Source organism: Salvelinus namaycush, chromosome 37 (genome assembly GCF_016432855.1).
Source record: "Salvelinus namaycush isolate Seneca chromosome 37, SaNama_1.0, whole genome shotgun sequence".
NCBI classification, from domain to species: Eukaryota; Metazoa; Chordata; class Actinopteri; order Salmoniformes; family Salmonidae; genus Salvelinus; species Salvelinus namaycush.
This window is the reverse complement of record NC_052343.1, coordinates 28,929,262-28,945,421: the sequence shown is the minus strand read 5'-3', so window position 1 is coordinate 28,945,421 and position 16,160 is coordinate 28,929,262. Positions and strand designations below refer to the sequence as shown.

The 16,160-nt window shown below is 43.3% G+C and overlaps 1 protein-coding gene across 2 annotated transcripts in view; it reads left to right on the top strand.

Moving 5' to 3' along the window:
- Positions 1-2,068: 2,068 nt before the first annotated feature.
- ano10a (anoctamin 10a) overlaps positions 2,069-16,160 on the top strand; it is a 34,973-nt gene continuing 20,881 nt past the window's right edge. Inside the window, exons 1-12 of one of the 2 annotated variants that reach the window (XR_005473751.1) lie at positions 2,069-2,310; positions 3,438-3,597; positions 4,230-4,427; positions 4,721-4,855; positions 6,724-6,843; positions 7,080-7,649; positions 7,897-7,952; positions 8,056-8,130; positions 10,038-10,220; positions 10,639-10,830; positions 11,053-11,181; positions 11,324-11,539. Coding sequence is in view for 1 of the 2 variants with exons in the window: in XM_038977505.1 (XP_038833433.1) it covers positions 3,459-3,597; positions 4,230-4,427; positions 4,721-4,855; positions 6,724-6,843; positions 7,080-7,649; positions 7,897-7,952; positions 8,056-8,130; positions 10,038-10,220; positions 10,639-10,830; positions 11,053-11,181 (1,797 nt within the window). In the remaining variant the exon portion in view is untranslated. The remainder of the gene's footprint in view (positions 2,311-3,437; positions 3,598-4,229; positions 4,428-4,720; positions 4,856-6,723; positions 6,844-7,079; positions 7,650-7,896; positions 7,953-8,055; positions 8,131-10,037; positions 10,221-10,638; positions 10,831-11,052; positions 11,182-11,323; positions 11,540-16,160) is intronic. The other variant, XM_038977505.1, reaches the window with a different exon arrangement.

Sequence of the window (16,160 nt, the reverse complement as noted above, 5' to 3'; positions counted from 1 at the left end):
GAACGATCTGAGAGACAAGGAGAGAAGGGCCTTCTACGCCATCAAAAGGAACATACAATTTGACATCCCAATTAGGATCTGGCTAAAAAATACTTGAATCAGTTATAGAACCAATTGGGATTTATGGTAGAGGTCTGGGGTGTGCTCATCAACCAAGAATTCACAAAATGGGGAAAAACTAAATTGAGACTGCATGCAGAATTCTGAAAAAACATCCTCTGTGTACAACGTAAAACACCAAATAATGCATGCAGAGCAAATTTAGGATGATATTATCAAAATCCAGAAAACAGTCGTTAAATTCTACAACAACCTAAAAGGAAGTGATTCCCAAACCACAATAAGACCTAACCAAATCATGAGAAAACAAAAAGATAATTTCTTGACACGTTGGAAAGAATTTACTAAAAAACAGAGCAAACTGGAATGCTATTTGGCCCTAAACAGAGAGTACACAGTGGCAGAATACCTGGCTACCATGACTGACCCAAAATTAAGGAAAGCTTTGACTATGTACAGACTCAGTGAGCATAGCCTTGCTATTGAGAAAGGCTCTCAAGAGAAGATAGGCTATGTGCACACTGCCCATTAAATGAGGTGGAAATTGAGCTGCACTTCCTAACCTCCTGCCAAATGTATGATCATGTTAGATAAACATATTTCCCTCAGATTACACAGACCCACAAAGAATTTAAAAACAAATCAAATTTTGATAAACTCCCATATCTATTAGTTGAAATACCACAGTGTGCCATCACAGCAGCAAGATGTGACCTGTTGCCATAAGAAAAGGGCAACCAGTGAAGAACAAACAACCATTGTAAATACAACCCATATTTATGTTTATTTATTTTCCCTTTTGTACTTTAACTATTTGCACATCATTAGAACACTGTATATAGCCATAATATGTTGTCAGTGTAATGTTTACTGTTAATTTCTGATTGTTTATTTCACTTTTGTTTATTATCTATTTTACTTGCTTTGGCAATGTAAACATATGTTTCCCATGCCAATAAAGCCATTTGAATTGAATTGATAGAGGACTCATCATGGATATTACCCAATTTGGCATGGACATTGCCATTGAGGGCTTCCACCATTTATAAGTATTCAACTGGATGGGGATTCCTATGAGTTGGTAGCAGTCAGCCAATGAAGAGAAAAATGGACTACTTTAAAATGGAGATAGCTTTAATGGGACTTCCCAAACTGTCACAGACGTTATAATGGCACAGATACATAGATGAGTCCTCCATCTCTATGGCCTGTTGTTCACACGTGTATCTGCCCTCTCATTGGCTAGAATGGGCTCCTGAGTGGCACAGCGTTCTAAGGCACTGCATCTCAGTGCTAGAGACGTCACTACAGACCCTGGTTCGTTTCCAGGCTGTCTCACAACCGGCCGCGATTGGGAGTCCCATAGGGCGGCACAGAATTGGTCCATTATCGTCCGGCCGGGTTAGGGTTTGGCCGGGGTAGGCCGTCATTGTAAATAAGAATTTGTTCTTAACTGACTTGCCTAGTTAAATAAAGGTTCAAATACAATTGTCAACATTATAACTACTCTATTTTTTTTCCATAATAAGACATATGCCGTATGCCTGTCCTACTAGAAAAACGTGTTAGAATCCTATTCAAATGAGAAAGCCCCATAGAAAGTGTTCTTGTCGTGATTTAGTTACCTATGTTCCATAGAGATAGATACAGGACTCTAGTGCCCAAAAGACTGTCTAAGCATGGGCAGCGCCTTTGAAGACTTTCACTATTTTGAAGTAGTCATTGGGGTGGGACTTCTTATGGGTTAAGGAATGAACACATAATTCCATCCAGGTCATCAGGAGGGATCAGCCAATGAATTATACTTGTGAGCAAACATTCCATAACTGCAGGTGGCATTCAATCACCAACCTTGGCTTTGTACCTTTTCAAACAACACACTCCAGGTGGCAGTATGCACACTTTCAGTTTGTTTACTATCTCATAGAAGTAGCAGAAGAACAAAAGTGACTACACTGCCCATGCTCTCAGACGCCATAATAAGACAGATACAATGTTGCGTCCTCTAACTATCTCTATGCTATGCAGGCCTACACACACAGCATAGCACGTTGGTGGGTGTGATAACTACGGGCTGAAGTCTACAGCGGCGCTTGCCTGTCAGTGCCAGTGACGTGGAGAAGCAGAAGTCAAGCAACTCTTCTGATTTCTCAAGACAATAGAAGATTCGAAATAGGTTTTTATTGTCTACTTGGCTTCGCGGGCAACCTTTCAAAGTGGACCTTATTGCGCCAGCGAACGAAGGACGTGGTGAGTAGCCTTGTTTATAGAGATTTGTTGATGTAAAAGGCCTACCGGTATCTACTTTTCCGATTTGCGTCAAATGTTTCCCAGTTGTACGTGACAATGTTACGTCAAAGCTCAACACATTTCTTCAGAGTAAAGCAATCATGAGTATACCCTGTAACAGTGTTTATAGCCACCCATCGATACTGCAACGAACGTGCGGTTCAAGCCCCGCCCTCTCTCACACAAAACACTCAGCTGTCACTGTCAGTAGCCAGCTTTAGCTGATATTCAGAATCAGATTTTGGAGCAAATTAAATTTGACACCTCTTTAATACATGGGAAATCTGTTTTTAAGCCGTTGTGATTCAACGTCTAAAGTAAACAGTCGAATGACATCAATCAGTTGGGCTGAACCCAAGCCATAATAATGACTAAAAGAGAATGCGTTTTAGAATATGAAGGCAACTTCAGAAGTTAACGACTTCAGACTGTAAAACGCTAGCCTGGGAAAGGTAAAGGGGGATACCTATTTAGTTGTGCAACTGAATCCAGTCAACTGAAATGTGTCTTCCGCATTTAACCCAACCCGTCTGAATCAGACCAGTCTCTTTAGCCCAAAAAACCTACAAAACTTCATTCATTTTCCCATAAGCTTTGTCCAACGAACTATGGCGGAGTTAGTGCCTACAAAAAGACGCCATTACTATTTCTCTATTGAACGTTGAGATTGCTGAAAGGCCAGCCTCTTTGGTAATGACAAGGAGTGGCAAGGAGTGGAATGTTAGCTAAAGAGACTGGTACTCAGACTAGTAAAACGCCTCAAGGCTGCACCCCTGAACATACCACACCTTGTTAGGTAATATAAGATTATTTTAGGCCAGGTGAAGGTGCTGCAACTCACATTTGCACAAGGAGCAATAAGCAATTTGGTTACCTAGAGCAACATTTGAATGTGCATCAACTGATATTTTATTTTATAGATTTAAATAGCCAATGTTGTTTATGTATTTAGGCTATGTACAACATACTGTTACTGTATACCGATACTTGGATGTTCAAAACTGAAGAATGATATTCTGGCATTGTCATTTTGGTCCTTGTAGGCAGTCATGTTTAATTCATTTGTTTCCTATCTTGTCTCTCGCCAGGCTTCACAGGGAGAGGGGAAAATGCAAAAAAGCTTCTCAGTTTATGACAGTGATGGCTCAAAATTTGCCCCTCTGGTGGTCATCGAGTTGGTTTCGGAAACCAAAGAGGAAGCCATCGCATGGTTACTAAACAGGGTCAGAGACAAGCAGCAAGATGGAGGTACAGTACATTGAGCTTAGCTTACCTACTGTATATTGGGAACAGAGATTTGAAGCTTCCCAACATTTGAAACAGTCTTCTCTCCTTCGCTTTTCAATTTACCTCTGCTTCCTCTCTTGTATACAAATGTTAAACATTTGGCTTTCACTATATCGTGCTCTCTGAAAGTGAGTGAAACTGATCCGATAACATATCTGGGCCCTTTTCCACAAAGAGTCTCAGAGTAGGAGTGCAAAACTGACCCTAGATCAGCACTCCTACTGTGAGATGCTTTATGAATACAGGCCCTGATGCCACCTGCGATAAGCTATGTGAAAACAAAGCAGGCTGACCTTATCACTTATATCGTGAAATACTCACTGAAAAGAGCACGGTTCGGTAAAATAGTGTGAAAGTCCCTTTTAGTTACTGTATCTATTAACCAGTCAGTCTGGCTCTGTTGATACAATATGGTTGTCCTAGGCTACGTCCCAAATTGGCACCCTATTCCCTACACGGTGCACTACTTTTGACCAGAGCCCTATGAGCCCTGGTCAAAAGTAGTGCACTATAAAGGGAATAGGGTGTAATTTTGGACTAATACCTAGTCTGTTGACGCATTCATACCTGTCCTGATTCCTCTGCTGTGTTAGGGGCTGAGCTGCTGGTGGAGCAGCTGACTCCAGGGGCCCAGGGCACGGAGAAGGACAACCCCAATGTGTATGTGGTGGGGGCCTCCTGGCAAAGGCTCCTATGCGGAGCTGAGGACGTGGGCCTCTTCAAGGAGTTCAACGATGGCTCCATGAGAGGCTTCACGTATGCCAACAAGCACAACTTCAAAGAGTTCCAAGGTAATCTAGGGTACAGTACGTCACAAATGGCGCCCTATTCCTTATCACATAGGGCGCCATTAGTGATGCATACATAGTAAACTGAATGTACTATAGATGATGAATAGTATTTTAAATGTTCTGTATTATATTATTACAACTATATTACTATACAATTACAATACAATGCAATAACTAGATTGATATGTAAATACGTGTTTAAGTAAACATCATTACTACACTAGTGTAAGAGCATGTTATTGTATTGTAAAGTGACTGTAACTGTGTTAATTGTCTGTGTCTCTATACTACAGGTGATGGGGACGGTTTTCTGAGCATGGCAGAGTGTCAATACATCATAAAACATGAACTGGACAACCTGAGGGCCAAGGATGAGGCCCACGTGCCTGGATATCCTAAAATGAAACTGTATCCAGGGAAGTCAGTCAGTAAGTACAGCACTGACCCTATGACCGCCAATGGGGCGGCAGGGTAGCCTAGTGGTTAGAGTGTTGGGTTAGTAACCGAAAGGTTGCAAGTTCGAATCCTCAAGCTGACAAGGTATCTGTCGTTCTGCTCCTGAACAAGGCAGTGTTCCTGGAACACAAGGCACTAGGTCGTCATTGAAAATAATAATTTGTTCTTAACTGACTTGCCTAGTTAAATAAAGGTAAAATAAATAAACATTTTTTAAAAATGACCTCAGCCACACTGAAACACTGTGTGCACAGTCATCAAACCTGGGTTGAAATAGAATACATTTTCTTTCAAATACTCTGAGCCTGCTGCCTGGATTGGATTGCCAGATGGGCAGGGTTTGCACTTTTGGGACTATTCCATTGGTTCCATTGTGCTAGAGAAGCTCAGAGCCATTAACACTGTGGGCAGTTTGTTAGGTACACCACTCCGTTCACCAAAATAGTGCGTTCCTACAGACAGTGAGTCACGTGGCCGTGACTTGCTATATAAAGCAGGCAGACAGGCATCGAGGCTTTCAGTTACTGATCGATTGAACGTTAGAATGGGCAAAGCGACTGAGCGTGGTATGATCGTCGGTGCCAGGCGCGCCGGTTCCAGTATATTTTCATGGATGACAGTGTCAAGGGTTTACCGAGAATGGTACGACAAACAAAAAACATCCAGTCAGCGTCAGTCCTGTGGGCGAAAACAGCCTGTTGACGAGAGGTTGAAGGAGAATAGCAAGAATCATACAAGCTAACAGGCGGGCCACAAACAGGCAAATAACGGCACAGAACGTCATCTCGGAACACACAACTCGTCGGTCCTTGTCAGGGATAGGCTATTGCAGCAGACAACCACACTGGGTTCCATTCCTATCAGCTAAAGACAAGAAGCAGCTCCAGTGGGGATGCAATCACCAATACTGGACAATTGAGAAGTGTAAAAACATCACCTGGCCCAACGAATCCCTGTTCCTGTTGCATCATGCTGATGTCAGGTGTATAGATCTTATGCATGGCTGAGTCAAGTTCAGCACAAATTAAAACCAATACTATTTGAACCCAGGTCTGAAGCCAATACCATATTTGAAACATAACATACATAATCCTCACATTGTCTCCCCATCAGAGTCAGCAATAAGGACAATAAATATGCAAATGTCAGTGGATTATTCAAATACAAGATAAGGAGTCAATGCTCTTGCTGAGCAGATAGACTGCTATTCAGCTTAACCAATTGTTTAGAAAAATAATGCAACGTTTTGGAAATAATTTTGTCAAGAAATGACATGAAATTAAAGCTTTTTATTTTCATACAAATATACTAGTACATTATATGTGGGTCCCCACCATTGTCTGTATGTTATTGTTTTAGAAAACTAAGCTTTCTCTCATTATGAGGAAAGTTAACAGTTCAAACTCAATGAAAAACAACTCAACTGTTTTCATTGCTCTCAAGTAGCCAATGTTTTCAGTCATTTTTAGCACTTCAGCAACTTAACAAGGGAATTATCGCTCACCAAAAGAGCATAGTCCTGCATAGGCCAGCGTTTCCCAGCTCCAGTATCCCCAACAGTACACATTTTTATTGTAGCTCTGGACAAGCACACCTGATTCAACTTGTCAACTACTCATCAGGCCCTCAATGAGTTGAATCAGGTGAGTGTGTCCGAGGCTGTAACAACATGTTCTGTTGGAGGTACTGGAGTTGGGGAAACACTAGCATGGGCCACTAGTTCAAGTTTCGTTATGTTTATCTAATAAAGATGGCTAGAATCACAGGACAAATAGCGTCAGGAGACTGGGGGGGGGGAAATGTGAATGGATTGACTCTTCTGTTTTTAATCTAATCTCAGTACGCAGAATGCAATCAAAGGGGATCCTTGTCCAAGTTTTCCCTCTGCATGAGAAGGAGGAACTCAAGAGGCTTTCCTTTTCCTGGTTCAAAAAGATCAAGTTGTCCTTCCAGCCTCTTGGTAAGTTACAGTTGCCATGGCTTGATCATTTTGCCCTTTGAATCCTAAGGCTACACTTGTCAAATGTATTGACTGCAATATTATCTTAGTGTTATCCATCTCTTTCAATATGAACTTCACTGAAGTATATAAAATGATTAGGCTATCACCATGTACAAGACATGGAACATTCTAAGAACCTTTGAATGGCTTGTTTGTGACTAAATCCTCCCCATGATTCCGCATGGTCCATCCAGATGACATCAGGCACTACTTTGGTGAGGGTATGGCACTCTACTTTGGTTTCCTGGAGTACTTCACCTTGGCCCTGATCCCCATGGCCCTCATAGGGATACCATATTACCTCTTCGACTGGGAGGACTACGACAAGTTCACGGTGTTCGCTGGCTTCAACCTGGTGTGGTGCACGGTGATCCTGGAGTTGTGGAAGCGCCTCAGCGCTTCGCTGGCGTACGGCTGGGGCACCCTGAGCAGGAAGAAAGCCTTCGAGGAGCCGAGGCCGGGCTTCCACGGCGTCTTGGGCGTCAACCCCGTCACGGGGCGGGCGGAGCCACTCTATTCAAACGCCAAGCGTCAGCTGAGGATCTACCTGGTGTCTGTTCCCTTTGTGCTGCTGTGCCTCTACCTGTCTCTGTACGTCATGATGATCTACTTTGACATGGAGGGCTGGGCCTTGATGATCCATGATGAGGAGCCTACCTTCTGGACGGGACTGCTACTTTTTATCCCCAGTATTATCTACGCTGTGGTTATAGAGATCATGAACCTCATATACCGCTATGCTGCAGAGTTCCTCACTGGCTGGGGTGAGTGGGATTGGATGGGTGGTTGGGTGGATGAATGCATTTTAGCTCATATTTTATAATACATACAATGTTGTTTTAACAATGCAGAAAACAACAGAACACACAAATCATTGAGGCTAAAAATACATTGTCTTAATGCTACAGTGGTGTTTCCTGTGTTCCTCTTGTTCTTCTGCTGACTGTAGGGAGAGTTGTTGACTTGATAGAAGACAAACTGTTTCTGAAGTCAATGTTATTTTTTCTTTAGAAAACCACAGGCTTGAGTCAACATTTCAAAATCACCTGGTCCTTAAAGTATTGGTGGTGAGTCTTACAGGAAATTGGTTCGTTTCCATGATCATTTCAAGTTACCATTGATTTTGAAAATCCTTTTGTTAACAGTTTACTTGTCATCTTCTCTCCCCAGTTCAACTTCTTCAACTGTTTTGCCTCCCTATTCTACATTGCCTTTGTGATGCAGGATATGGTGCTTCTCAGACAGGTGGGTCACTACCAATGATGTGTATATATACCCTGGATGACTACCAGGGGGCGCTGTATTGAAGCCACCGCGCAGCCATCTTGGTAATCCTCCTTCATTGTAAACAAGATTTTGGAAGCTATAGAAATGCATGTGTTAATGTCTACATTTGTTTTTGACATGTGTATTCTATTACAGACACCTTAATGCATACTTTTATATATGTTAGCAAAACATAAAACAAAACAAAGATTTAAAAAAAAATCTTAGTGTGTGTATATATTTAAAAAAAAAAGTTTTTTATATATTTTTTAGTTCTATTGTTACTGTCTCCACTACTACTACAACAACAACAAAACATTTGAAATACATGTAATTTTGTCCTATTGAATTGAAATACTGTAGAATTCCATTCATTCCTATGGAGGACTGCTCCCACTGGGGAGAGCCAATATGGCCGAACGGTGGCTTCAGAGCCTCTCAAATGGCCAATACATAGCATCAGCAATCCAGAATTTATACACATCATTGGTGACTACTAGCCTTTGGCCTTAGACGTTCCGATTCAAGTGATCCATCGTTCCAGACATGGACGGCTAGAGGCACTAGCAACAGAGACAGAGATAGCTATATAAGGCTCTCACTACTAGCAATATCACCAATGCTGTTATTGTGTTTCATTTTCTGTCTAAATAGCACCCTATTCCCTATATAGTGCACTACTTTTGACCACAGCCCTAGGGGCCCTGGTGAAAAGTAGTGCATTATAAAGGGAAAAGTGTACCATTTGGGATGCAACCCGAGTCGATTGCTGCTGCTACTAATACTGCTACTGCTGCTACTTCTGTTGCTGCTTCTGCTGCTACTGCTTCTGCTGCTACTGCAATCAATCAATCGTATTTATAAAGCCCTTCTTACATCAGCTGATGTCACAAAGTGCTGTATAGAAACCCAGCCTAAAACCCCAAACAGCAAGCAATGCAGGTGTAGAAGCACGGTGGCTAGGAAAAACTCCCTAGAAAGGCCAGAACCTAGGAAGAAACCTAGAGAGGAACTAGGCTATGAGGGGTGGCCAGTTTTTCTGGCTGTGCTGGGTGGAGATTATAACAGAACATGTGCAAGATGTTCAAATGTTCATAGATGACCAGCAGGGTCAAATAATAATCACAATGGTTGTCGAGGGTGCAACAGGTCAGCACCTCGGGAGTAAATGTCAGTTGGCTTTTCATAGCCGATCATTCAGAGTATCTCTACCGCTCCTGCTGTCTCTAGAGAGTTGAAACAGCAGGTCTGGGAGAGGTAGCACGCAGGAGCAGCAGCACGGCCAGGTGGACTGGGGACAGCAAGGAGTCATCAGGCCAGGTAGTCCTGAGGCATGGTCCTAGGGCTCAGGTCCTAGGGCTCAGGTCCTAGGGCTCAGGTCCTAGGGCTCAGGTCCTAGGGCTCAGGTCCTAGGGCTCAGGTCCTAGGGCTCAGGTCCTAGGGCTCAGGTCCTAGGGCTCAGGTCCTAGGGCTCAGGTCCTAGGGCTCAGGTCCTAGGGCTCAGGTCCTAGGGCTCAGGTCCTAGGGCTCAGGTCAGAGAGAGAGAGAGAGAGAGAGAGAGAGAGAGAGAGAGAGAGAGAGAGAGAGAGAGAGAGAGAGAGAGAGAGAGAGAGAGAGAGAGAGAGAGAGAGAGAGAGAGAGAGAGAGAGAGAGAGAGAGAGAGAGAGAGAGAGAGAGAGAGAGAGAGAGAGAGAGAGAGAGAGAGAGAGAGAGAGAGAGAGAGGCTACTAATACTGCTGCGAGTAATACTGCTACTACTCATACTACCTCTAATAGTGCTGCTACTACTACTCATACTACTGCTACTACTCATACTACTGCTGCTACTCATACTACTACTGCTGCTACTACTATGTACTATCATATCCGCTTTTATTTATTTTCAGAGTCTGGCCACGCTGCTGATAACGTCTCAGATCCTGAACCAGATCATGGAGGCCTTCCTGCCCTACTGGCTCCAGAGGAGGAGGAACAAGAAGGCCCATAAGAGGATGATAAAAACCATGGGAGACCAGGAGCTGCCCCTCTCTGAGCAAGTCAAGCTTGAGGCAGACATGAGCACCTACCTGGTGAGTTGGAGGACTCAAGTTATGGGGGAATGAATGTGTAACTAGGAAGGTTGTGATGAATGTGAATGATACTGCAATGCACATAAAGGTATCTTTACATTACATTTGAGTCATTTAGCAGATGCTCTCATCCAGAGCGACTTACAGGAGCAATTAGGGTTCTTTCCTTGCTCAAGGGCACATCGACAGATTTTTCACCTAGTTGGATCGGGGATTTGAACCAGCGACCTTTCGGTTAACCCCTGTCTTGATTGGTTATGCTTGCCTTATGCACAGAATACCCCCATGAAGTGAAATGTTACTGCAGTGTTTAGACAAAGACATAGATGAAGAGTCCAGTGGCTGAAGTGGGTATTGTAATGCTCTAGTGTAGTCTAACCTCCATGAATCTGTATAAACTCTGTTGTATTCTCTTAAGGGAACATTTGATGACTACCTGGAGCTGTTCCTGCTGTTTGGCTATGTCAGTTTGTTCTCCTGTGTCTACCCTCTGGCCGCGGTGCTGGTGGTGCTCAACAACGTCACAGAGGTCTACTCGGATGCCTTCAAGATGTGCAAGGTGTTCAAAAGACCCTTCTCTGAGCCTGCAGCCAATATAGGGGTGTGGCAGGTAAGGCTGACCTAATAGCTCTTTCTACTCTGTTTAGTTCTCTATAGTACATTTAGTGTGGTTGGTTGGTATGATTGACTTTATTTGATAATTAAAGGAGATAACGTTTTCAAGGATAAAAAGGTTCATGTCTAACTGTGATGATTGTTTTGAACGGTGGTGGATAGGAAGGAAAGGGAGACCAGTCAGGGGGGAAAGTTCCTGTGTTTTCTTTTCTTCCAGCTTGCCTTTGAGGCCATGAGTGTGATCGCCGTGGTGACCAACTGTGCCTTGATTGGCATGTCCCCCCAAGTCAAGTCCTATTTCCCGGAGTCAGAGACACAGCTCATACTGTGGGTGGTGGGCTTCGAGGTACTGTACCATTTTCACACCTCTCACTCTTCACGCACACACACAATCTGACTAGACATGTATGCAAGTATTTTTTACTCATTTTAAAATCTAATTAAACTTCTTATTTCTGTCTGTTTTGGTGCTTCTTGGGCCTAAATAGAGTTGAAGCAGGCTGGCCAGCAGAATAGAGTTGAAGCAGGCTGGCCAGCAGAATAGAGTTGAAGCAGACTGGCCAGCAGATGGTGCCAGAGAGTCATAGAATGAGAGATCCATCCTTGCTGCTTTGGTAGCAAATATGATGATGACGGGGTGTTTATGTCCTGGCTGTACTGTAGGTCTTGTCTCCTCCACTGTGTCTGAGTGCAGCTGTATGCAGGTAAGAGTACAGAGGGTAGGCCAATAGATAGGACCTGTGTTAGTGGGGGAGATATGTGTGGATAATGCACTGTTGGAGCTTCCAGACCCAGAATAACTCCAGTCAGTCCACGTCTGTGAGGATCACAATTGGGGGAGCTCGTTGTGCAACATCCTCCGCATGCACCTCCAGCCCTCGAGAGAAAATGCTTAAAATAACTAAGACAAAAAAGAGCAGAGGGGGGGCCTGAAGCAGAGGAGAGGTAGTTCATTAGAATATAATACACATGTATTGTATTAGTCCTTAGAGGCCATTCTTTTATCTATATGCTAAACCACACTGTATTTTTACGGATTTGAAACGAGGTCATGGGTGCATGTTTGGTTGAAAATAGTTTTTGTATTTGTCTACAGAACTGCCGCAGAGCAAGTAAACTAGTTCCCTTAATACTAACTGTGTATGACAACCCCTTTGCTGCAGTTCAAACATTTCAGATTTGTGCATTTATTGATTTCCTGTCTTTGCACCAGCTAATACAGACCAGCACCAATACAGACAGAATCATGGACATCCAGATAGGCAGCAGTAAATACAACACACTTGCTCCTGCACATACTGTATGTCTCCAGCCCCCAGGGAGTTGCCCTGACCACCCTGTGAGGATGAAGAGCATGTGTGGCCTGTATACTCTGTGCCTGTGCTCGGCTGCTCAGGCCTTGATGCTGTGGTAATATAATGACGTGACCTCTAACCTCGGTGGCTCGGAGGCTGAAGTTGGCATGGAGGTGAGCTGCTGCAGAGAGCAGGGTGGATCAGGGCTTATTTTCTCTCTCTCTCGCTCTGTCTGCAATCCACCTCACTCTGTAGAACATGTGATGTCACACAAATCTACAGCACGGGGGTTATCACACTGGATTACTGTCTGGTTGTCTGTGCGCATGAGAAAGAGAGATCGTGAGAGAGGGATAAAGAAAACAAGAGAGAAATAGGAGAGAGCACAAGGTTGCGAGAGAGGGAACAGGAGAAGGAGAAGTGAGGGTAGGAGCTAGGAGAGATGAACCTACCTCACTAGCTTATTGTACATCCAGGCACATTTCACACTGCTGCCAAGCAGCAGCACATTTCCTGTAGATCTGTGGGTTGGCGTCTCCCTGCCAGATCATTCAGTCCATTACAGACTGGAGCAGCAGAACCAGCCCTGCTATTCAGCATGCAGGGACAGGGTACACACGCACTGATCCTTTTCTGGATGCATTGTTTGTTTATGTATTCATTGAACGTTGTCAATACATAATCACCGCAAAATATCTGCCAGAAACGATTTGAGAAATATTCATGAATCACTGATCCACATGATACACTGTGGCAGAGGCTATGAATATCTAGATTCTATTCAATGAATATCTAGATTCTATTCAATGAATATCTAGATTCTATTCTATGAATATCTAGATTTTATTCTATGAATATCTAGATTCTATTCTATGAGTAGTGCTACAGAGGCAGTCAATGTTGCAGACATATAGCCTACATCCCAAATGGCACCCTATTCCATATACTCCCCTATGGGTCATGGTAAAATGTAGTGTACTGTAGGGAAATAGGGTACCATTTAGAATGCTGACATAATAACCAATCCAGTTACAGGAAGCAGAGCAGGATATGGCTATTAGGGCCTCTAATGCCTTCTGTCAGGGATGTCAGTCCAGCTCTACGATACAGAGAACAGGTCTTTCTGAGTCAATCCAGCTCTACGATACAGAGTGATATGCTGCTGCTGTACAATACCTAATTTCACCTTTGAGGTGCAAACAGTACTATAGTGCAGTGACTTATGTTGTTCCATCAATATGAACCTGTTAGTCTGATGTGGTGGGGAGGGAGGGCCCTGGCAGAATGGGGTCTGGGACCAGACCAGACGCCTGTGTCTCAACGCCACAGTGGGACCAGACCACCGGATCATATAGGAGGAGAGTGGGGGAAAATACTGACCTCCTCCCCCCAATTAAAAACAAAACAAAATATGTAGCATCATATGGCATTTGAAAAAAAAATTATCTTGTGGAATTTGGTTTCTTTACTACCATATAATTCCGCATTGATATCACATTTATGGAAGTTAGCCTATCTTGCGTAAGTTTGTGTTTTAAAGGCCATGGACTCAGTCTAGTCAATGCGAAATGTTACGAGGGCCCTTCGGCGCTGTCTCTCTCGCTCTCCTGGCTAGCTGTTATTCCTCTCTCTTGTCTGTGATTGGCTGGGACAGGGCTCATTGTTGAGCAGGTGATACCTGGGTAATTACTGTACGGCATGGCATACTTCACAGAGCAGTAACCAGGCAACAGGGTAGCCGAGCCACAGAGACGGTCGGAAGGGAGGGAGAGAGAAGAGAAGGCTAAGGATCAGGAGTAATTGAAACACTTGATGATGCATTGGCCTTGGCAGTCAGGGCAGCCAGGCCAGGCATTCTCTCCAACCTCGGCCTCTTTGATGCACTGATCCCAGTCTAAGCGATCACATTGGATTGATGGAACATTCCTAGATGTAATGATTATCCTACATGTAAAGATGATTATTATTACACCAAGCTTGCACACTAAAATGCTGTTGTCATTGTCAAGTTGAATGTGTTTGTACATTTACACAGATGATGTAATAGAAGAGTTATAGTTCATGCATTATGTGAGGTGTTAACCTACCCTTTCATGCATTATGTGAGGTGTTAACCTACCCTTTCATGCATTATCCGTTGACAAAAGCACAGACTATCTATACCTTTTTTTAAATTAGATGGAATAAACATTCCACGGAACAAGAAGAAATCGTGAGGAAATATTTATATTTTACCTTCCATTCCCAGATATAGCCTATACTATTTATGCTAGTAAAAATGCATCAGTGGTCTTTGTTGTGTCACTTTCTCCATGAGGGTTATTTTAGGCAGGGAATCAGAGAGCCAATCCCATTTTAAGGTGGTTTTCAGATAATCAGATTAGAATCCAGCAGCAGGTTTGCCATGCCCCAGGCCCTGGGCCCTGACAGTTGGCATTCCCTGTACCAACCAATCTAATCCCTATATAGCTAGTGCATTAGGTTTGGCAAGGGCCCATAGTGCTCTGGTCAAAAAGTAGTGCACTATGTAGGGAATAGGGTGACATTTGGGATGTGTACCAACTTAATCCCTGAACACTGCATCTAGTGTGGCTTTTACTTTGCTGTTTGATTTAAATATGTAAATGTATTTCTCTATCAAACAGTGACACATTTTTAGAATATGTTACCTAAGCTCTCTGTGTGTCAGGGTTCCCGTTATGAAAATGCGGTGCCAGACATTTGACCTACAGCATTTTCATTTAATTAACGGACATTTGAGAAATGTACTGGACGAATATGATTAGGGTGTCTGACCACGGTGCTCAGAATGACAGAAATCACATTTTAGATTGTGGTAATTCATTTTAACAGAACATGCAGGTCGAGGATGCAATGACGTGCGACCTTACCGCGCACTTTGAATACGTTAGAATAACTGTCCACATTTAACTTTTTCTCAGCCAACAAGACGACTGACCAACAGCAAAATCACTAGTATATGCATAGGCGGGGCGTGAGTTTCAAGTTCTTCAATAACAAACTGAGCTCCTCAGTCATGTTTTCTTCGCCTCACATTGTCAACGAAGTCTGTTTGTTTGTTTTTTTACATCCATTGCGAAAGATAGTTCCTCAGAATTCGAAAAATCTTTCCAACACTCCCGGCCTCGATAATCACCAAGCGTTGGTGTGAAAAAGAAAAATATCATGATCTGATGATCCCATATAGCTAGTGGAAACGTCATAAAAAAACAGCTGTCTGTCTCGAGTTCACTGGCACAGAAACTCCAAGGGGCTGGAATAGGCTAGTTGATACAGTGTTGCAAGTTCGCTAGCAACAGCTTTTGGCCAGACCCAGTTGATGATTTGATATAATGTTGCACTTCACTAGCAATAGCCTAAATCAAGACAGGCATACAGGCGGAGTAGAGATTAATGTGATTGAAAGAACCAACATTTTAATCAGGGTATTTTCTACTGTTTTTATTTGTCAGCTTCAGGCCTATGTAATGTACTTAGTTGATGATGGAAGATATAGGCCTACTGCTGCATTGGCCTATAGGCTATCTCTGAGTTCAATGCGCTCTTCTTTAGCCGCAAATGGATCACAGTGTATCAAGTGTGTCCATGTGGCGGAGGCTGGCACTCTCGCCTTTTTACATTTTTATCATTTTACTTCAGATGTCTATGTTTAACCATGTGACAATGATTTTGAGAAACTAAAATTGTATTATTGAAATGAAACTGTTCCATGAAAATGTGCATATAAAAATAATCATAACTGTCACGCAGGTCGGTAGGATAGATTTTCAAGTTTGGGGAAGCTTACACTCAGGAGCTGCCTGTGTGCTTTACTATAACACGCATTAAACACATTTTTGAACGAGCAAGCGCGTGCAGACATAGGAGGTCCCGAGCCCGCCTATGGCTATCAAAGGCCATCCAACTGATTCGTTTTGGCGCCGGTGTTGTGCCGAAATCCCCCCCCCCCCCCCCCCCCTTCGCGTGAACGCGCACACACTCAATTCTTCATTGCGGCGACTTGCTTGCT